The sequence below is a fragment of the Rhea americana genome, unplaced genomic scaffold (assembly GCF_003343005.1).
Source record: "Rhea americana isolate MKP2758 unplaced genomic scaffold, rheAme1 scaffold_26, whole genome shotgun sequence".
NCBI lineage: Eukaryota > Metazoa > Chordata > Aves > Rheiformes > Rheidae > Rhea > Rhea americana.
Window position 1 is genome coordinate 6,976,680 of NW_028186379.1, and position 22,459 is coordinate 6,999,138.

General features: G+C 35.2%; 1 protein-coding gene across 7 annotated transcripts in view; it reads left to right on the forward strand.

The window, feature by feature from the left end:
* Positions 1–22,459, forward strand: part of HYCC1 (hyccin PI4KA lipid kinase complex subunit 1) — a 46,975-nt gene that overhangs the window by 18,204 nt on the left and 6,312 nt on the right. For 6 of the 7 annotated variants that reach the window (XM_085307605.1, XM_085307601.1, XM_085307606.1 and 3 more), the window contains 9 exons: positions 3,160–3,239; positions 5,193–5,294; positions 8,870–9,049; positions 12,420–12,500; positions 12,934–13,049; positions 13,360–13,455; positions 17,318–17,434; positions 18,156–18,243; positions 18,814–18,973. In XM_085307605.1, coding sequence (XP_085163731.1) covers positions 3,189–3,239; positions 5,193–5,294; positions 8,870–9,049; positions 12,420–12,500; positions 12,934–13,049; positions 13,360–13,455; positions 17,318–17,434; positions 18,156–18,243; positions 18,814–18,973 — 991 coding nt within the window. In that variant the 5' untranslated portion in view covers positions 3,160–3,188. Of the gene's footprint in view, positions 1–2,137; positions 2,230–3,159; positions 3,240–5,192; positions 5,295–8,869; positions 9,050–12,419; positions 12,501–12,933; positions 13,050–13,359; positions 13,456–17,317; positions 17,435–18,155; positions 18,244–18,813; positions 18,974–22,459 lie in introns of all 7 variants that reach the window. The other variant, XM_085307604.1, reaches the window with a different exon arrangement.

Below are 22,459 nucleotides of genomic sequence, written 5' to 3' on the forward strand. Positions count from 1 at the left end.
TTTTTTTTTTTTTTTTTTTTCCTTGCTCCCTCCTTGCAGGATCCTTTACCATCTCTTGGTCAGTGGAGCCATGCTGGTGCCTGAGAGTTGTACCCTCAGCCAGTTCTTTCTCATTTGTGGGTTTGAGGTCCAGCAGAGTTCCTGCCCTCATCAGCTTCATGATCAGCTGTGTTAGGAGGTTGTCATCAAGGCACTTCAGAAAACTGGTGGGTTGCTTGTGCCCTTTCGGGAGATACCAGGAAGATTAAAGTCCCCCAAAAGGACCAAGGCCTGCAAACATGATGCTACTACAGTTGTCTGGGAAAAAAAAGCCTCATCTGCTTCATCTTGATGAGGTGGTTTGTAGCAGTCATCCACAACATCACCCATGCTAGTCTGCCTGCTAATCCTGACCTCAGTTGGTTCGTCAATCTGTCCCTTGGCAAACCTCCATGCTCTTTGACTGCTCTCACATAAAAGGCATCTGASTGTCCTCCCCATCCTGGTGTGTTGTTCCTAAAGATCCAGCCGTGGCAGCACTCCAGTTGTATGAGTTATCCCACCATGTTTCTGATCGCAGTAAGATYGTAGCCTCACAACTGCACACAGGCCTGTGAATTCCTCCTATTTGTTCCCTGTGTTGGGTGCATTAGTGTACAGGCATTTCAGAGAGGCACMGTAGCATGCGGGTTTCACAGAGAAGGTACGAGAGTTTTCCCTGCGATGCTGTCCTATAAGCACTTCATTGTTTATGTGTTTACATTTGAAGTGGGCCCCTTTCAGCCCTGTTTCCTTGTTTGAGGTCTCTTGTCCACATCACTGTGCACCCTTTGCTTGCTGGCCTGGTCCACCCCTTCCTCACTTGACTGTGGGATGTTCCTTTTGATTGAACTACCCCAACCTGCTACCTGCTGAAGAGAAACCTTTTTATGGAACTGCTACTTCGTTGTACCTTACTGCTGTTGCTACTACTGTTGTTTTTTCCAGAAATTAAATGTACTACTATTTGTCTTTTAATTCCTTAGGCTTTGTTCCCCTTTTTCGTAGTCAGGTATGTTTTTCTTCTTAGTCTTAGTGCAGACTTGCAAGTCTTGTGGTTGTAAGAGAAGATTGCCCTAGTCAGTTCCCCAAGGACTTCCAGTTTTACCTGGCTGAGGTCATCTGAAAAGTTAGTAGTGTAAATTCTTTCTTGGTAATACTGAGAGTTCTTGCTCTTGCTGATAATACTCACATCAGTTTTCTAATTGCAAAGAGGTTTTTTTTCTTGTGTTTTTGATTAAGATAACAAACCAATGAACCCCTAAGCCAGACGCGAATCTTTGATATTTTATCTTCCAAAGAAGCCTTCAGTTTGAAGGAGGGAATAAAGAGTGATTTGCTGATTGCTCTCAGAATTACTTCCTCAATATATTTTGTGTGTATTCTTAGTGGTTTCATCTTGTGTTCCTGCCTTTCTAAATTATGTCTGTATAAACCATAACTATTTTGTACTTCTAAATAATTTAAGGTGGTTCTAGCATTCTATATGCTTCTTTTATTGAATTTCAGATCATTTGAAGAGCTCATGACTTGAACTCATAATTAAACTATCATTTGAGGGTTTTCTTCCTCTCTGTTTTTGTTGGAATAATCTGTACTTGTTTTCCCATGACTATTTCTTGAGGAAACTGCCAGTCCCCCTGAACTATGCTTTCCGTATAACCACTGGCCATGAAATCTTGCTTAAAACCTGAGGAGAATTTGAAGCCTGCTTTATTTTCTCAAAAATCTTCTTATTCTGCTGTTTTTTCCTTTTTTGAATAATCATTAATTTGGTATGTGATGTACTTTCTACTTCAAAAGAAAGAACTGGTAGAAAGTGCTAGTGAGGGGACAAGTTTATTGCTGCTTACTTGTACTACTGTGTATTAACATGTTTCAAGAAGTTGAAGGACACCCTGTCCTGTCTTATTCCTTTTCCAGTACATGTCTGAATAGTTATTTCCTCACCATGAAATGCCTTGAAAGATTTCAGTAGCTTTCTCCTTAAGTAAAGCCTCACTTAGCTTTTATTTTTCCTTGCTTTGGAGGGCTTACRGTGAGCTCTCACCATAGTCATGTCTAATTCTTTTCCCTTTATTTACGCTTCTTAAAATTCTCTGGATATATTCCATTACAGTCTGGACCTCAAAGCAAATGCTTGTATTTGTGATGGATGGAAGGCCCTTCCCCTTCTGGTGCTTGTCATTCCTGAACAAACTCCATACCTGGGTATCACTACTTCAGAACTAATTTTAAACTAGCAAAACCAAACTTCGTGGGATATCTAACATGACTGAACACTTAAGTGCTCCTCCCCTCCCCAAGCTAAGTATTTAATTTCATCCATGTTTGTTTAAAATCAGTCATCACAGTTTGGGTAAATCAATGTGCACTGTTGATTAGTTTACAAGTCCTTGGAGTATTGCCCATGGCCTGCTGGTTTTGACCTTTAATAGCTTTGTATCTTGATGATATGTTGTTATTTGTTTCAAAATAAGCTGTTCCAAAGAGCAGTTGTTTTTAAAAATGTTTTTGAAAATACTAAGGGTAATACTAAAGTAGATCAGAAGTGGGTTTCAAAAGCCCACTTTAAATCTGTAGTGTTCAACTCCTAGTACTGATGATCTTTTTTGAAGTTTTGTGGACTGCTGGCTGGTGCATCCATCTGGGGCTCCATGCTGAGGCAGCCCGTTAGTTGTCTTGCAAATACCATGACTGGGGAAGAATGAAGGGCATTCCTTCCATCTTTTATTTCAATATCCCTTCCTAAGTCTGGAGTTGCAGGAACCTAAACTAGGATTCTGTGAATCCTGCTGAAAAAGTTGAGAATGAACAGGTAGTGTTTTCTGTTGCTAAAATGCCATTTCTCCAGATTTTTGACTTACTGAGATTCCTGTGCAGTACATATTTGGTATATGTGCTGTATATTTGCTATGTGTTTGGTATATATGCTGTATGTGTAACTCCTAWGCTCAATGCTTCCAGCAGCTTGCTTAAGTGAGGCAGAATAAAAGTTCAAAGTAATGTCAACATGTGAAATGTTAAGAAGTGATAGCAAGATAAGATTCCTTAAATATTCACTGGAACRTGATCTTATTCAGCTCTATTTAATGCAATAATTCTATAGTTTTTACAAACTGTTTCTGTTTATCCTTTCAGGCTAAAGGTGTTGGAACAGATGTTGGAAGATGTTAGCTGTGGATACAGGGGTTGTGGAGGAGTGGTTATCGGAGTTCAAGGTAATATATTATCAGATATTCAGTAGTAGTATTTGAGTTGCTGCTGTAACAGTATGAAAGAGTGCTTGACTGCTGTAGAAAATGAAGACAAATGTTAACCTTGGGTTATCACATTAAATATACAAATCTATACTTGAAATGATTCTTTTTTTTGCTTGTTGTCTTGGGGTTTACATACTGATACAGAACAGTAAAAATGTGTATTGCAGATGAATGGTGGGAATCTGCAATGGGCTATGGTAAAATAATTTTTATCACAGTGCTTTATTTCAACTTTTTTGCTTTATTTTGACTCTTTGCTGAGAACGAAGAACTACATTCTAACAACTTGTACCCAAAATACTGGTCTGTCAAATATTTGTGTGCCATTTACCTTTTACAGAATATACAAATTATTCACACTTTTTCTTTCCAGAATGGCTTCTTTATGTCTTATCACACAGTTAAATTTTGAATGATAGTTACTGTTCATGTTAGTTGATGAACTACTGTGACTTCTCTCATATCCTATTTGGACTTTGATCATTCTATTTTTTTGTATGCCATTTACAGGCAGATGCCGATTTAATTCCTTTGCAGCTCGCATTTGCCAGCTGTTGCATTGTTGTGTTAGACCAGGCCTGGCTCTAAGGAGGGCAAAACAATGTAAGAGAAGACTTCAGAAATAAAGCAGAATACAGATACCATTTGTCTTCTGTCTGCCTTTACTTCAGGAAACACATCTGGACATACCAAACAGTGGCTGGATATTTTTTAGTATTGATTTTTTGATTTCTTTCTTTAGCAGTGCTAAAGACAACTTTGAAGTAAGGAACTGTTGTTTTACCATGCCCTGATGAGTAACTTGGTCAGGTACCTACAATGGCAGATGGATAAGCTAGGTGCAAGGAAGTCAGAATTTCTGTAGTTGTTACTTCAGTGCAACCTTGCCAGCATGGTATCAGTACGTAAATGCTGCTGTTCAGCTTGCAAAATGATGCAAATCAGAAATAGTAAATCTGTCATTATTCTGATGTGGTGTGCTTCAGTATTTTCTATCTGAAACTTGATACAAGTTTCTGGGTAAAATTACTAAATAGGCACTACGTGCAATAGGGGATGAGTCATACAGCCCCATTCTACTCTGAGCCTTGGTCTTAAGACTCTGATTCTCTGACGGCTGAAAAAGTGGATTTATGTAACACCTTGATTTAATAGTTTTAARAAATTTGACAAATAAAAATTCAAGCTTAATTGTGTAACTCTAGCCTACTAAACTATAACTTCTGGTCATAGTCAAATTGTGATCTCGAAACTCAACCAAAAGATTCATATACTGTCTGTGTATCAGGGAGAATACCTTGAGTATGCTATATAATTATAGAGATAATGCAATGTACCTTATTATTATAGATTCATATGGATTCTAGTCCAATCTTATTTCTCTATGTTAGAATTTGTCTTTGAATTATTAGATAATCCTGCAATTGTTTCAAACTATTGTTGAAGTGTCAGCCTGAATTTGTGACCAGTGTATCCTGTAATAATGGTCACTGGCTGTGTACAGTCAGACTAGAGAAAACTCTGTAGCAGTTTGCAAACTGGTACTCAAGTTTTACAGTGAGCGCCTGCGTGCACTCAAAATCTCCAAAAATGGAGTGGGAAGTTTTTTCTGGTTTTGTTCATGTATTTTTTTGTGTGCTCAGCAGGATTGTAACTGTTCATCTATTTCCCATCCGATCTAATTACGTTCTGTATGGAACTGTCTGCAGAATAACGATAAAATGTAACATGTCTTCTAGCGATTTTGTTGTTTAAAACGTGGTGATTTCTATATTGAGTATATCTTTGCAAAGCAAGTTTTATTTTACTGTAAACTATGATAATAGAAACTTGTGATGGAAGATTGTTGAAATAGCTGTTATATTTTAATACTAAAATTGTTTTTTCTAATAGTTATAATAAATATTTCAGACACTGCCAGAAGCATCCATATCCAGTTATGCTACAAACTTGAAAGACAAGAGTGCTCTGGTTTCRTCTCTTTACAAAGTAATTCAGGAGCCACAAAGTGAGGTGCGTATATCAGATGTCCCTGATAAGACATATCTGATATAATGGCTGCAGAATAAAAAGACTTTCTTGCTAGTTAATCATATTCCAACTAGCTTGTTCAGAACTACTACTACAAAATACTTTTCCTTCTAATTTTATTGGGATGTGTTCTTAGCAATGACAGCATGATTGAAACTATTGTTACATGCAAATCAAGGCTAAGCTTGTAGATCACACACAAAAGCTTCTGGTCTTGAGTATAGAATTGAGGAGTATGTCAAAGAATTGAGAAAATGTTTGAGATTATCTGAATTCTTTCTTTCTGTAACTCAGTATCTCTTGAATGGGACTCTATAACTGTCCTCTTGGGCTGTAACAGATAGAATTCTGATAATGTTAGGTAGACTTGCAATCCTTTCACGTTGTTGTGTAGGTGTTAGGGCTCTTTGTTCTAAGCGCTAATAAATTTATGCATCCGTACAACAGATGTGCTTTTGCTGAAGTGATGGCAAAAGAAAAACCCTTTCACTTCCTCAGAACTTTCTTGGGGGTGGGGATGGGAGGTGGGGGGTTGTTCAGCACATGTGCAAAGGATATTCCATGCCCCATGATTGCAGTACTTTTAATGGGTCTAGGTGAGATCAGAACAGTCTGAGCTGCTTTTGGTTGGATCTTGGTAACTATATTGTCTCCCTTTCTACCATCTAAGAAAACTTTGTGTATGAGTTGAGAAGGCATGCTCAAAAAATCAAAATTATTTGAAAACAGTGTTACTTGAAAACTGTTCCAAGTCCTTCATTCCTCTTCTGAAAAGACATAGTACAAGGAACCTTGCCAAAGTTTATAATGACGCCAAATAGTGGACAGAGGGTAAAACACTTCCTGTACAGGTACATCTTTAGAGAGGTTGCTGGTAGAGAAACTCTCAGGTTTTCCAGTAGAGAAGAAATACCATCACTTTTCTTTATGTTGCTTAGAAAGGCATTTTGGGTCATTTCAACTTCTGACTCAAGCCTAGCTGGTTTTCAAGATTACATTACATAGTCATATGTATTTTGAGGAGTCTCTGTGTGCATAGGCTTCAGGTGGTACATTGATATATTCTTTGATTTCTTACTACTTCTGGCTGTGATCAAGGTTCTTATGGGACCTTAGGAGCAGGGTGGCCAGGGCCCTGATAATTCTACTCAGGAGATTCTTGGAATAATTCTGGGGCAAGGTATCAAAGAATTCTCTATTAAGTGAGACTTTGAATTGAAATAAAAAGTCAATGCTAACATGTGAAAGTGTTGTGAGGCCCTGAGAGAACAATCCTAAAATCATTATTTGGGCAATTCTGTGAGCAGCTGACACTTTGCAGAAAGCACTGCTTGAAGCTTTCTACATTGTGAAAATACCTAAAAGCAAACACTTGAAAAGATGATTAATTTCTTTGAACTGTGCTGTTTGTTTTTGTGTTTTTTTTTTTAGCTCTATTACCTGCATTGTATAACCATAACCTACATTGTAGTTTAGGACATGTGCTGTCTTTTCTTATCTCATGCCAAGGGAGRGGATCAGTGCATGAACCCTACAAATGCTGCTGAGATAAAAATAGACAAACAATCCTCCACCTCTATTTTTACCTTTTGAGTATACGTGCTTCTGATATACCAATTATCTGTACCTTAAAATTGTGTTTAATCTCACCTTTAGGGGATTTTATTTATTTACTAGCATTTGAAGAGTGCAATGTGTCTTTGCATCCATGACTGTGCATTTTCCAAAAACATTTTTGCTTTTCATATACTTTTTTTTTTCCATTTCCAAAGGCTTAATTTAAGAAAGAAAATTTGAGAGAAAATGAACTACTTATATGCTACAGCCAATTCATAGTAGCTTTGTTAGTAAGCTTTGAGATTGTTGGGCCATAAATGATGGAGAAAAATGTAATTCAATACTAGGAGAGTCTCCAGTAGGTATGAAAATTTAAGGCGGTACTTCACTGGGTAGACACTTGATGTCCAACGTTAATTTCTTTTTGAAAAGGTTTCTTTGCTTCTTTAGAAAGTCAAGATTTTTTGTTGTTTTGTGCATAAAGTGCTGTTGTGCTTTTAGATGATACCCTTTCTACTTCCTAGTGCAAATGCCTGAGTGAGTGTTTGGATTGTCTAACATGCTTGGATGCAACTTGAAAGGAGCAAGGATGAAATTGCTAGAGTATTCTTTTGTTCTAGCATTAAAACATGTCTCAGTCTGTTTTTTCATACCTTTTGCAATTGATCTAGTGTGAAACTGTATTTTGAAATGGCAACAACTCATCAATGTGTTTTGATATTAGGTTTTATCATGTTGTAATGGCATTTTGAGGAAGAAAAACTGTTCCTCTACTGATTTATATATTTAAACTTGTTGATTTAAAGCTGTCTCAACTGAGATAATGATGTGAACATGGATACCTGTCATAGCTGTTTCTATCCTTTTTAAAATTCAACTACGTCATTCTAAACTGATATTTCATTAAATGAAACAAGCAGATTGTCTGAAAAATAAAAACTGAAAGAAGAAAGCACTTGCACTGGTAACCTTTTCCAGCAGGATTACTGATACTCTGTTTTTACACTGACAAGTCATTTAGTTTGGCTTGCTTTTTTTTCTTTGTAGATTTTCATAAATTTTTCATAGATTTTTTTTTTCCAGAGACTAGTTACGTATGTTGAAAGATTCAAAAATACTTGTTTGTTTTTGATTGTTCCAGATTTCTGGTACTTAAACAAATAAAGGATTAGGTTTCTTTGTTTAGGTACGTTACATTTGAATCCTTCTGTCCTTCAGAGATTTGTAGCTTGGAAATGTCACACTTTATGTAATGCTTTTTTTAACAACTACTAGCTAGAATTGGTTCAGAAAATGTTAGAAGCACCTGGAATCTCAGATTTTCATTTTGTGAAGTTTACTAATGCATCAAGATTCTAAATTCTTTTTCAAAAAGGTCTCTTAGATGATCGAGTCTTTGTATTTGTTATTTGCAAATATGTGATTTAGAATATTTATAAAAATTCTTGATGATTTCCATTGTCTGTTAAACCTAGAAATAGATAGAAGTTTCTGAAAGATTAAAATAAGAATATGAAGATTTAAGAATTACCTAGTTGTAATAATTTGAATATGGGTATTATGCTGTTTTCACTCAGGTAAAGTGTGTAGCATTTTTTGTGTGCACTATTTGAGCTCTAGAGTAATGAGAGCTTCTATTTAGGTACTTTTCTTGCCCCTTACATACTGAGGGCATGATATGAGCTGTGGTCATAACCAGTACCCTCTTTATCCCTTTGAGGCTGGAGAAAGTGAGCCAAAAATGAGAGGAAGGAGCTGTTGGTATTCTTCCTTCAGGTGGGATGGAAGACTCCACTATCATCATCTGGAAGTTGTAAGGGATGAAAAGTATGTAATGTGTGACTTAGGCAATTACTATTTCAGTCACATCCAAATAGCTAAAATGTAAAGTTTATAGTCATATGATTTTGTCCGAAGGATTCATCAATTTTGCTTCCGCACAAGGAAGGTGCAGTTTCTTGTAATATTTTATGTCTTAACAATTGTAATTTATATTTCAGCTTTTGGAGCCAGTTTGCCATCAACTCTTCGAGTTTTATCGCAGTGGTGAGGAACAATTACTACGGTTTACACTGCAGTTTCTACCAGAATTGATGTGGTGCTATCTTGCTGTCTCAGCCAGCAGAGATTTGCAAAGCAGTGGTTGCATAGAGGCTCTTCTCCTAGGAGTTTACAACTTGGTTTGTATTTGCACGTAATTATTCAGGCTTAAAAATACTAATGTGCTTTTTGGGGATACTATATATTTTGCTGGGGAATAATGAGAAGTTTTGTTTCAGAACTGAAATGAAGTGATCAGATGTCTAAAGAGGGAACTGTCTTAAGCGCTGTTGCACAGTTTAATTCTTGAAGGTGATGCGCTAGTCTGAAATCTATAACATAAACTTAGATTCTTTCATCTCGGTGAATATTTTCTTTGTTCTTTTTCTGGTTCTTGAAGTATAATGCACTRGTAGCTGAAGGGGCCAGAAGACTCTAAACAATTTTTTTCCCTCCTAGATATTGCCATTAAATGTATGTTCCCTCTGAGACTTTTTAGAGGAACTGCTTTTGAAGTAGTTGCTTMTATTTTCTGGGATATCTTGACTATTAGAGGAACTGCAGAAATGTTGCTTTTAGCACACTTTTGGTCCTTGATTTTTGAACAAATTGCTCAGATTTGAGAATTTAAAGGTCTCTTTTCATTTTGTTAATAACCTTAACATGAGATCTTTTTCATATTTATATGAAAAAATACTGATTTTTATTAAATTATGACTTTGAAAAACAGAATTATGATGGAACCTTTAAGAGCATCATATTTTAGTTATTACAAGCTGAATGCATTTAATCTTTCTATGACTATTTTGAAAAATTTAGTGTTAGGTCTTTTGGCATTCTTTTTGGTGCAGCTTGCATGTTCTGAATGTGTTAGGAAGGCCTTTTGGAAGTGAAACAGTGGTGAAATTTGAAGTCTCCTCTTCCTGTTCTGAAAATATAGAGAAGGCAYCCCCCACCCCCCTTCTCAGAACAACCTCAAATAGCTTTGTGCCAAGATAATGAAAACATTTTCATCCAGGAGCCTACTTAAAAAGACCTGAGCCTTTATATTCAATTTTTCATTTGGCAGAATACAGACTGTACGTGCTTTGTATGTTCTTAGTTGTAGCTGAGAAGAAAAACATTCCTGAAAAGCATATGGTGCCTCTTAAGCACCATAAGCTGATTCACTCCTTTATTTCCATGAAAAGGCATCTGAAATGGTTAAAACAGATGTGTCTATAATTACTTGTAATACCTCCTAGGATAAAAGCATTTAGGGTTAAGCTTGAAACCAGTCCAGTAACCTCTTCTCTTAGCTCTAAACAGCTTTTTACCAATTATTGCCGTAGTCATCCATCTCCCATTGCTTGAGGTCAGAGAAATTTTACAGCAAGTTTCTGTGGGAAGCTGTATACTGATGAGATTTTTGGAAGTGATTATTTTTCCTTGCTCTGCTTTAACACATGGTGAAAGCTTATGTTAAAGTAATGCCTAAATTATTGATGCTGATTTCTTTGCCTCTGTTAATGTTATATAATGCTTACAATTTAAACAATATGATACTGGTTGGATGGTACATAGGGATGGTATTGTTCTTCAGTGTACCAGGTTCGAAAGGTAATAGGTGATCTGCTTGGATACTTACTTTATTAGGTAGTAACCCTTCCTTAAATAAGTGCAGTGATCTCTTGGAATCTGAGGGAAATTAACATCCTGAACGGAGTCCTGAGGTCTCTTTCTGAAGCAAATTGAAAAATTTAATATTGCTTAGAATAATTGTAAATTCACTACGTTGTCAGGGATATGGAATTACTGCTGCTGAAGTTAAGATCACAAGTTAATTTGTTCTACTTTCAACTTGGAGATGTAACTGAAGAACAGGCTTCAGAGGCAGGTAGTGCATGCAGTTGATTTTTAGCTTTCTTGGCTGCAGATTTTCTAATGTACTCTAGATCTTGAAATTTACTTCTGAAACTTAATTATAAATTAGATTAAAATTAAATGTCAAAACATTGGCATTTTTATATTTTAAAGCTTGGGTGTAGCCAGCTTCCTTCCTCTTCCAAATATTCAGGGAACTGTTTTCCACACTAAGGCAAAATTAAAGGGTAAGTGGTTTATGTGGAGATATGAAGGAGCTGTATGACTGTATTCAGACTGAACAGCTCTCTATGCCTTTTTAATACTTCTCAGTATTCCTTTAACACTTTGTATTCCGCTTCAAGATATGAGTTTTAATAACTAGTATGTGAAATTAGTCCTTCAACCTAGTGACTTCTAAGAAGGGGTTGTTAAGAGGCACTTTATTGAAGCCCCTCTCTAATCTCTACCTTTGAATATATGAAATCCATTACTGAAACACACACAAAAAAAAACATTGGATGATAGCATTCAGAATTCACAACTACATTGCAGAACTCTGGAAACACTCTAGTTACAGTACTAGAAGATAGTATATACCATTGCTGACTCCACTTCCTTCTATCTAAATACACAATGTGTATAGAATTTCTTTGTGAATATTGAAATTTTTATAAGAGACTGGCTGACATCCTTGATCCTGAGTGTGTGCTTAATGGGGAAGTTAGGTTAACTGCAAGCCAAACCTTCAAGGTGCAGCCAATAATCCTTCCCACAAACTGGAATGTTGCCTTCTCTATGTACCATTACCTTCTTGAAAGTACTTGAAAGTACTCTCTGCTATAGCTGTGGTAATTGCCGTTCCTCTCTCTTGTAAATCCTATTGGTGCTGCATAGTGTTCTTGCAGATTTGGTTTAATCTTGGAGTTCAGAACTTCTTATTTTTGAAACTTTTGCTTTGAAGTACTTCAGTGCTCTTCTGTGATAGCCTGGTGCATCTTTTTGGCCTAACCCTTTAGTCTTTGACTCACTTYTAGGAGTGAGAAGTCTACCAACCTGCTATAGCGATGATATCTTTTTCAGCTTCTGTAAAGCTTTGCATCCATTCTTTTTTTCCTAGGTTCTTTTTTTCTTCTCTAAGTATATAATTATCAAACTTGAGCTTTTGCAAATATTTTGATGTCTGCTATTAATCTGTATGAGGCTGCACTTGTTTTAGAGCTAAAATGTTTCCGGAGCAAGTGGCTTGCAGACCCATTATTCTTTGGGTGAATAATTTTCAGAACAGAATTATTGAGCATTAATCTTGACAAATAGCAAATAGGGTRTATTTAAAAATATGGTAATGATATTTAAATATATTGATTTCCAGTTAGTCTCTTTTAAGGTAGCCAATAGCTGTGCAACTGCATATACCCTTTGCTAAGTCATTTGAATATTAAAAGCAAAGGTATTGCAATTATTGTTCAGAAACAAAACCAAACCACTRTGTTAGGAAACAAATAAGGAGGTAACTTCTGGTTTGTAACTCAGATTGTGGCAGTATCCTTGTCTATTCTATAATAGGTTTATTTTCCTTATCCATTCACTCACTTCTAGCACTTAACACTTTTGAATGCCTGGTTTCTGTAGTGCAGTGCAACCCTTGATGCATCTTGTCTTTTGCAGGAAATAGTTGACAAGCAGGGTCATAGCAAAGTGCTGAGTTTCACAATTCCGTCTCTGTCCAAACCTTCAGTCTATCATGAAGTAAGTGACTTTTAAAACATGAAGCTGTTACTGATTGTGAAACACAGCTTTTTGGGGCCTATTCATTAGGAATAAAAGTGAAAATGAATTTGACATTTCACATGATRACATAGTAACGTAATTGACTGCTGCTGACTGGCATCTCTGAGGCCTTTTCAAGTCTGAATAGTAATAGCTGCATAACATCCATACATAAATATTTTTGTTTATTTGTTATTTGTTAATTTTGTTTATTTGTTTCTTTTCCCAAGTCTTACACCCTTTTTGATGTAAAAATCATCTCTCAAACCTAAGACTAATAAATAGTCAAGTAACCTTAAGCCCCTTGAAAATTGATGTGCAAATACAGTGACTATCTGTTGTCTGTTTTTAACTTGCATTGTTGTAAGGCTTTGGGTTCTGAATGACTTGTGTCTTTTTTTCTTTCTTTTAGCCTTCCAGCATTGGCTCCATGGCTCTCACTGAAGGAGCTTTATCCCAGCATGGTTTGTCCAGAGTGGTATACAGTGGACCTCATCCTCAGAGGGAGATGTTAACAGCTCAGAACAGGTGAAACCATATAGTAAGATTTTGCTTGAGAATATTAATGAATTTTAACATCTTATATAGTTACATACTTAAGGTATATGCTGTTTTTTTAAAACATGTTTAAACATAGATGCATAAAGAAAAGGAGCCCATATTACTACATGAAGGGGAGAAACAATTTACAGACCCAAACTACTGAATTACCAATAGCTATTGAAATATAGTACTAAGTCTCTTCAAATAACTCTTGCAAATTTCAGTGTAAACTTTTTTTTCCTTTAAAGATTAGACTGCCAATTTTACTTTTTTAAATGTTCCTTGTAAACTCCAGGTTCGAAGTACTGACGTTCCTTCTGCTTTGTTACAATGCTGCCTTAAGCTACATGCCTGCAGTTTCTCTTCAGTCGTTGTGTCAAATTTGTTCAAGGTAATTTCTGTAGGTTGATTATACTTAAATTGTCAACCTGAAATGTGATCAAGTTGAGTTTTTTTTTTCTTACAAGCAGCTTTTCAGAACTTTTTTAAACTTGTCTTTTTTTCATAAGTGTTTGCAGTTGCATTATTTCTGTTTGAAGTATCTCTTATGYGACTTTGGGTTGAGATCCCAAAATATGTGACTTATATCTAGTGCTGTCAAGTTGGAAAAGAAATCAAATCAAGGGAATTATGTCTGTTTTTAATTGTAGGTATKTTAACAAAATAAAATCAAAAATATTTTCTAAAATCTTGGTAAATCTTGCATTGCAAGCTTATTAAAARTATTTGAATGCTGTGCAAGTTGAAACTCACCTGAAAGTATAGCAGATCTTGAAACTAGAAGTAAGTTCATTCTTGCATGTAGTTTAGGTATTTCCAAAACCTGATGCTACTTTTCTACTTTTAAAAACAAGTTACCTCTGCTTTAACTGTGATGTCTACTTTTGATCACTTTTTTTTTTTTTTTAAGAGGAGAAATGGTACTAAACATGTTGATCTCTAGAATTTTGGAAGTGGACTTTYGGTTAAGGAAAAGATTAGATTTGTTTTTGTTAGCCCAGGAAAAACAAGATACAGTCAGAAATCAACTATAGCAACTTTCAGTCAATACTCCAAGGTCTCAGATTCCTCACAGAAACATAAAATAGTAACGGATACTTGTAAGATCCTTTCCTCTCTGGAGGAGATGAGAGAGTAATGGAGAACACACAAATATTTTTAAGAGTCTTTCCAGGAAGAAATTTGTTAGATATAGTCATCTAAAATTTAAGGTAGAGAATTAGCATCTAAGGACTGTAGACTGATCTTGCTTATTCTACTTGACTAGGTTTGGATTATATTTGGCATCAATAATTTAAACAAGTCTCCAAAAATATCTGAACAATTTCCTAGAAGGTAAAGACAAGTCTTTTCCTAGTCAGAAATATTGAAGCTTTGGGTATGGAATGATTTGATATTAGGGTATTTGACTTTTACCTTAGTTCTTCATTCGCTGCCTGTTTTGGCATCCATGCTTCTCCACTCACTGAAAAAATCTTCTACCTGGCAGCAATTTAGAGATTCAAGAGAATGCATCAAGAGGATGAAAGTGTCTCTCGTCTTCTTTGGATGTGGAGCTGACAAAATTCTCAATCTGTAGAGTAACTCTTAACCGCTTTGCGGTGTACTGATTGTAGGCTTCTTATTGGAAGATCTGTTTTGTATGAAAGTAATGTTCAGTGAAGGTYTATTCTTCTAGAAAAGTCCAGTTTAGTTTTTTATGACTTGTACTTTTCTGAAGAAGCACAAGCTTCTAGTACTTTTATTTATAAAGGTTAAACTTATTGTGTGRTAACAATTGCAGCACAAAATATTTTGAGCTAATCTTAAGTATTGTAAATCCATTTTTATGCATTTGGGTGCATTCAGTGATAGTTTGTTTTCATAACATTATCTTACTCTGATGGAAAGTGAAGCAGTTCTGATGTCATTCAAGCCTTTTTTTGTAGGAAGCAACTCAGGTTAGAGTAAGCKTTTAAAAATTGATCAATATTGGCATCTTAATATAGCATGGCTATATTAAGATTTTTTTTTCTGTAACCTTGTCAGTGTTTTAAATTTTAGATCACATTCCTACTGTGAGTAGGATGACCTAGTTGGATTTTTTTTAATCTAAATTAGCGTTTTTGTCTAAACTAGATCACTCCCTCCATCCCCGAGCTTTACCTAATACTGGAATGCATATTATTTTAGTGGATTATAACAGTAAGCTTTGAGCCAAATCATTGGCAGAAATTATGGAATATCTGGAACTAAAATGTTGTATTGATTTTTTTTTTTCTTTTTTTTTCTTTAGCCCAGCTTGCCTCTTCTAGGGGATAACAGGGGTAATACGGGATGGGAGATGCATGTCTTAAACAAAAAAAACCCGAAACAGCCATATGCATATATATGTATACATATGCATGTATATGTATACTTTTTTTGGTTGTTCAACTTGGTTAATTTTGGTAACTAGCTCATGTCATCTGAAGATTAGATAAGAGCATTTGTGCTTCATTTTTTTACCATATATGGACAAAACAAAATGCAAGGGGATGAACTGTGGTGGTTCTAGCATCTTAAAAATTTTTATCAGAAGAGTCAGTTTGATTCCCTAACTGGAGATAACATCTTTGTTTTAGCTAACTATCAAAATTCTGTACAGATTAATATTGCATATTTGCACTCTAGTTTCTAAAAATTTAAAGTTTTAAGCTATTTGAGTAATTCAACACAAATCACAATATAACCTGAAGTAATATATTCCTTTCCTAACAGTAATAAAGTAGGAGGTAATAACATGAATGTTTATGCAGGAAGTACTTAAATCGTGTATGCTTCTGGCCAACACCAATATCGAATTTGGAGGGAAAACTTGCATTTATTTACAAATTAAAGTGTTTAGCCCTTCAGGAAAATCAAAATTCAAAAGCAAGATAAACTCTTTTTTCCGGAAATATAGGTTTAAAYGGTTACATTCAATCACTTAAATTTCATTTCGTGCCAGGCTGAGAAATTTATACTTAAGGTTGTAGGTATCAGTGATAATTTTAATTGAATACTGATGCTCAGAGCAGCAGTTGACCAACTTGATAAGTGGCAACAGAAGCCTAGGGCTTATGGAATTGCTCTTCAGTAACAGATGTGCATATAGTGAAGTAGATATCTTGCTCCATGATAAACATTTCAGTGTTCTTTCCTTGCATGTTACCGGCATGGCTCTCTGCTGTTCTTGATGAAGTCTTCATTTTTTTTTTTTTTTTTTTTTGGGGGGGTTTGTTTGGAAATACAGTGAAACATGTCTTAGGAGTCAAATTGAGCTTGTACTAGGTGCCAGGTACATACGGGGAAAGTTGCTGAGCCATGCAGATCTTGGTGGGGGGGAAGGATTTGTTTGTAAATATCTAAAGCAGAGTTGCAGAATAGAGAGGGAGAAGAAAAATGCACAGTAAGTTAGTGGCAAAGTTAGTATTCCTTAAAAAAAAAGTGGGGGGAGGGAGTCCTGCAATCTCTTACAAATGTAATTTAAAAAAATACTGCAATACAATCTTAAAAGAACTCAAAAAAAAATTCTTTTTTCTTTTTCTGACAGAAGAAAAATTTAAGAGAAATGTCACAAGAAGCTTTCTGATACTAAACTTCCTAAGTTAGTCTAAGTCCTTGCTTTGGAGAAGGGAATACTTTGGTTAATATCATTAAAGATTTTTCCAAAAGTTCAGTAATATGAAGCTGGCTGTCTTGAAAAGTCAATGAATTTAATACTTAACCCCTCAGTATCTTTGATTTCTATACTGTTTTGACCACAGAATCTGATGTAGAATTGATTCAAAACCAATCTCTAAAGCTGACTTTCACTGGATTTTATAATAAAATTTCTCTTTGCTCTGAAACTTGTATGCAACTATAGTATATGGAATGACACACTTATCTCTCTATGAATAATAATAACAGATAGTCTACTTTCATTTCCTTAAGTATGACTTTTTTTTGCTCAGCAGCAAATGCTTTAATTCAGAACTACTTACTTGCAATTTTTTTCTTGTTCAATTGCGATATATAAGTATTGCATGTGATCATTACTAGGATGTCTTCTATCTGTTGTATTTTGAAGAATTTGAACTCTGCCGGTAGAGGGCGTATCCTTCTTCTGTAATGAGTAGTAGTCTAGTTCAGCAGAGTTGTTGCTGGATACTTTTCTGTGGGTCTATTGTAGTTAAAATGTGTATTAAACTCTTAAACTTTGTAAAAGTGCTTCTACATTATTTACTAATGATAGTTGCTGATTTCTTTAGAATCTGTGTCTGTGGATATCCTCGCCAACAAGTGAGAAAGTACAAGGGAGTAAATAGCAGGATCCCAGTTTCTTCTGATTTCATGGTGCAAATGCTAACGGGGATTTATTATGCCTTGTGAGTTTTTTTTTTTTTCTTTATATACACATACAAAAAGAAATGTCAGCTTAATTTGTACATTCATGTAGGCATATGACCTTTGAGATGTTTTATTTCCTAGTGAATAAGAGCATGTCTAGTAGTACAGTCATGAAGAAGAGAACATACTTCAGCTAACTAGTTGCAGAACTAACCCATGTAACATTAGAGAAAGAGGGATGAAATAGCATGTAATGGGTATAATTGGTGATGTGGAAGTCTTTGAATAACCTATTCTAACTGTTGTTTACTGCCTACATTTCTACATGGGTAGCTGTGACATCAGGCTAGTTAAAGGGGAGGGGAACACTGTTGCTTTGAAGTGCTGATGTCATTCACCTTTTGATAGTCATGTTGATGTGTGAAGCTCTCTTATTAACTGAAATAACTTTTATTAAGACTACTCTACCTTTTAAATATTCTGGTGTTGCTAATGTTAGAACAGTCTTGTTTGAAGTTCAGAAGATGTCATGACTAGCTGATCAACAACTAATTGTGTCATTTTTAAACTGTTSAGGGTAGTAAATGAAAACTAAGCTTAGACACCTCTTAGTTTTCTAGATAGCAGGCAAAATGGACAATAATTAGTTTAACTTCTAAATTGAGCTTGAAGGAATACTAAATCTATGGATGTCATGTGACCAAGAAGGATCATCAGTTGATAGGTGCTAATTTTTATATACAAAATTTATTTTTGTAGTTATAATGGAGAATGGGACCTGGCTCGTAAAGCTATGGATGACATTTTGTATAGAGCCCAGCTGGAACTATATCCAGAACCTCTGCTGGTAGGTGCTTATTTCAACTTCTAGCAGAATTTTTAGTCCAGTAAATTCTTMTGAACATACACCCTTATGCAACATCATGCCAGGAACCTAAAGCCCGCAAGGTCTGTGTAGTTGTGTTTATGTTAATAGCTGAACCTGTAAGTATATAAACACACATTTTTAACATACGTTGTTATTTTATTATATCTCCTAGTGTACAATCAGTTTACATTAAAAGACTTCCAAATCTTGAAGATTTAGAAGATGCAGAAACATGCTGAAGTTTGTGTTAAGTAATAGCCACATTTAAACTAGAAACTTGGCTTTAAATAGCGTGATGGATTTTAAATACAACTTAGTTGTGAGAGAGGCAGTTGCAACTGGTTCTTTTTTCTTTTCTTTTTTTTTCTTTTTTTCCCCAAACCTCTGCAAAATGTTAGTGTGGTTATTTGAACTTAAGCTGAAATAATAAAGAGTACTCTTCTTGGAGTAATAAGAATCCCATTGCATAATTCTCCTAAAACTTAGATCTTTCTGTTATAAACTTATCTGCATTTATTCTAGAACATATCTGCATTTGTTCTGTTCTAGGTTGCTAATGCAATAAAAGCTTCATTGCCTCAGGGTGCCATAAAATCTAGTAAAGAAGGTACAAGATGCATTCAGGTTGAAATTACACCTACTTCATCTAGAATATCAAGAAATGCTGTGACTAGCATGTCTATCCGAGGGCATAGATGGAAAAGACATGGTAAGAAACATTATTTGCAATGAATTGAGCTTTTTAGTCCTGTTTAAAATAATACTGAAGTTTTGGATTTTGCACATCTTCACTGTTGATTAAAATGCCTTCAGTGAGTGAATATTGTACATTAGTTCTCTTTCAGATTGCTTTTCTAAAGAGWATTCAGATTTTTAATCTGGGTTTGAGGCAATGATAAAACCAATTACATATGAAATGGGACATGCCATTCTGCTGCTGCTAGTAAGCAAACAGCAGTTTGGAGTTTATTTTCTTAACTGGTGAATGGAAATTCCTGATATTCCTGTTTTCTTCTGAACAGTAATGTGTAGTACCTGAAGCAAAGCCAACATATTTTTAGCAGCTTTATCATTATATTTAGTATTCTTACCAGAAAACCTCATCTGTCTTAAATTACTTAAATAAAACTGGGACTTGAAGATAGTCAGATAAATTTTTATTTTTAGGGCAGATTAACATAAGCGATTCTAACAAGTTGAAYGCAGGTCTGTGGTGAAAAGTGGAAAAAAGATGGTACTGCAAAAAGAAACATTGTATTTCACTTCTACCTACTTCAGATGAAGAACAGTGGATCAACAAGAGAACAAAACTTCTCATTGCTTGCTCTCCTGAGCTAGTAATTCTGAGCACTGGTTAAGGAAGTGAGTGAACATTTATATTGAATTTATTAAAAAAATATTCTGGCTTTAAGTTGTATCCTAAAAATTTCTTGTATAATGCACACTATGAACTTTTACAGTATATAGGCAATGCATTTATAAAAATATTGTGACATTCCTTGTCATAAAGGACCTAGCAATATTTCAGCTAAGTGTTGAGAAAATTACATATGTGTGTATATAGGTATATGTATATACATATATACGTGTGTGTGTGTGTGTATAGACACACGCAGTCTTTTAAAGTCTGAATGAATTGTATGTTGACTTCAGAATTCCTAATGACAAATTTCCATGCCTAATAATCCCTGCTGAAAGAAAGAACTTTAGGGTAGGCATGCAGATAGAATAACAAGGCTTGTGTTTGCTGATGTTTGTTTGAATTAAAATGAATATTGGAGTTGGTACAAGTCAGGTGACTAACCTTGTCACTCTTTGATCATTGTTATCTCTCCTAGAGTGTGTGGGTGAGGGGATGAATTTGTTGGTTCTATTTTTGTGGTTCAAAAAACTGAGCCATACACAGAGATTAGGAAGCCCRAGGAGACAATGTGGCACTTAAAGTGGTCCATGTAACGCAGAACATCAAACTTGYAAGACTCCCTGAAACAAAATATTAGAGTCATAGAATTGGTAAGGTTGGAAGGGACCTCTGGAGATCACCTAGTCCAACCCTCAAGCAAGTGACCCATATGGGGATTGAACCYACAACCTTGGCATTGTTAGCACCATGCTCTAACCAGCTGAGCTTAACCTAACCCCCAAGTCCCTTGAGAGCAAGGATAGCATTTTCCATTACTGTTTGTATTTAAGAATGAATGAATAAATAAACAAACACTACTGATTACTACAGGCTAACCACATTTCCAGCTGAGAAGTATGTGCTTCTTTCTAGTAATTTTTTAAAATTACTTCCACTTGCAGACACTAGATCTTGCTAACTCTTGCTAAAAATCTCGATCAAAGTGTGTTTTGGGAAAAGATCAACTTAATGTTTAATCTTATTGTCATGTGCAGCTCTGCATGTAACCCTTTTATTCAAGCTATTACTTAGAAGGACATTTTCTAAAGGCAAATTGGTACTGTGATTTTGAACTACTGACAGATGTAGTAAATGGAAAGATTTGCAAAATGGATCCATCTACTCATAAATGAATAGGATTTATAGTGATATTGGCCACCGCTTATCCACAAGTTATTTTTTTCTATTCAGTTATTTTGCTTCTAAATTGTAAACCTAAAAAAGAGGATTTGATTGAGCATCAATTTTTGTATTGCTCATAGTTTAAAAACAAGCCTTGAGTGGCTCCTCTGTTTCCACTCAGAAGTGGAGGAAAAAAACAGGAAAATAATGCAGTGTGTAAAGCACATGAACACTTAAATGAGAGGTTATTTAYGGAAGCAAGGACGAAAAAATAAAGCAAGCCCTAGTAACGCTCTCCTTACTAATGTAAAATCTGTATAACACTGCCTAGTAAAAGAGCTACTAGAAAAACTACTCTATAAGCATTAATGCATGTAATACAAATGCTCTGACATAACTGACTGAATAAAAAGAACTAAGATGATGTTGGGTAAATAGTAAAAAAAAAAGAGGACGTTGACTAGAGAAGAATGACTAAATGTTAGTTTTTTCCCCATTACAATGATTGACTTTCAAGTACTGCACAAGGTTTAGAGATACTAGTCTTTCAGACTCTCTGGAGAGGTGCTAAAACTTTTCTAGGAATCCAGAATGAATGATAAAGTTGGGATATAAGCTTGATGTTTTTGTAAATAATTCAAAAACAAAATGTTGACACAACTGTAGAAAGATTGCAGCTTGAGCTTGTGGTGGTTAAAATTCAGTTACAATCTAGATGAGTAGTTTGCTTGTTTGGAAGCACTCATAATAAGGTAGATTATGACTGAAATATCTTTTGAATGAATTTTTGGCAGCTAGTAATCATTAAAAGTATTTACCGAAATTGGTTGTACTAAACAAAGCATTTAGAACTTGACTCTAAATACGTTTTTCATCAAATGTTACACTATATTTACAGTAGCTTTCAAGGTGACACATTTATTCAATTTTGTCTATACACTATTTAGCAGTGTCCTTTGGTGTTTTCTCTTTTTGCTACATTGGCTTGAGCACTGAATATTAATATCTCTTTCTCAGAAGAATAAACCCTCAGAGTTGTCTAGTATGAAGCAGTGTTACCTTCAAAAAGAAATCCTCTGAAGCTGAAGGCTTGTTTTARATATTTTAAAAACTTTTATAGATACATCTCATCCTTATTTTTGAAGGACATGGATTTCATAGTCTTACCACTGCCACAGATCTGTAGATGCTATGGTCAACAGTGTTACTTGGGGATGAGATACCCAGTATCCTATTTCTGGTTACTTTMTTCCTGTAGCTCAGTGCTAGACTCTGAGAAAAATGTGTTTCTTTTAACGAAAAGTAGTTAATAGCCCTTAACTAAAACATTTAGTATAACTGTATTGAGTAAAATTCTTCAGTTATTTTCCAGTTGATTGGCTACACGTGTGGGAATGCAGCAGGRATGACTGAAGTACTGGTATCAGAATAGGATATTGCAATTAGAAAGGCATGATACCAAGCAAAATAATTATTGCTATTTTGAAATCTATTTTCTTTAAAAAACAAAAACAAAACACTGAAAATACCTCAAACACTATGAAGCTGWCAGCTTGCTAGGATTGTAACTTGTTACTTGCATATACTAGGAATTCCTATAAGGTCTTCCCCTCCACCCACTTGTTACTTGCATATACTAGGAATTCCTATAAGGTCTTCCCCTCCACCCAC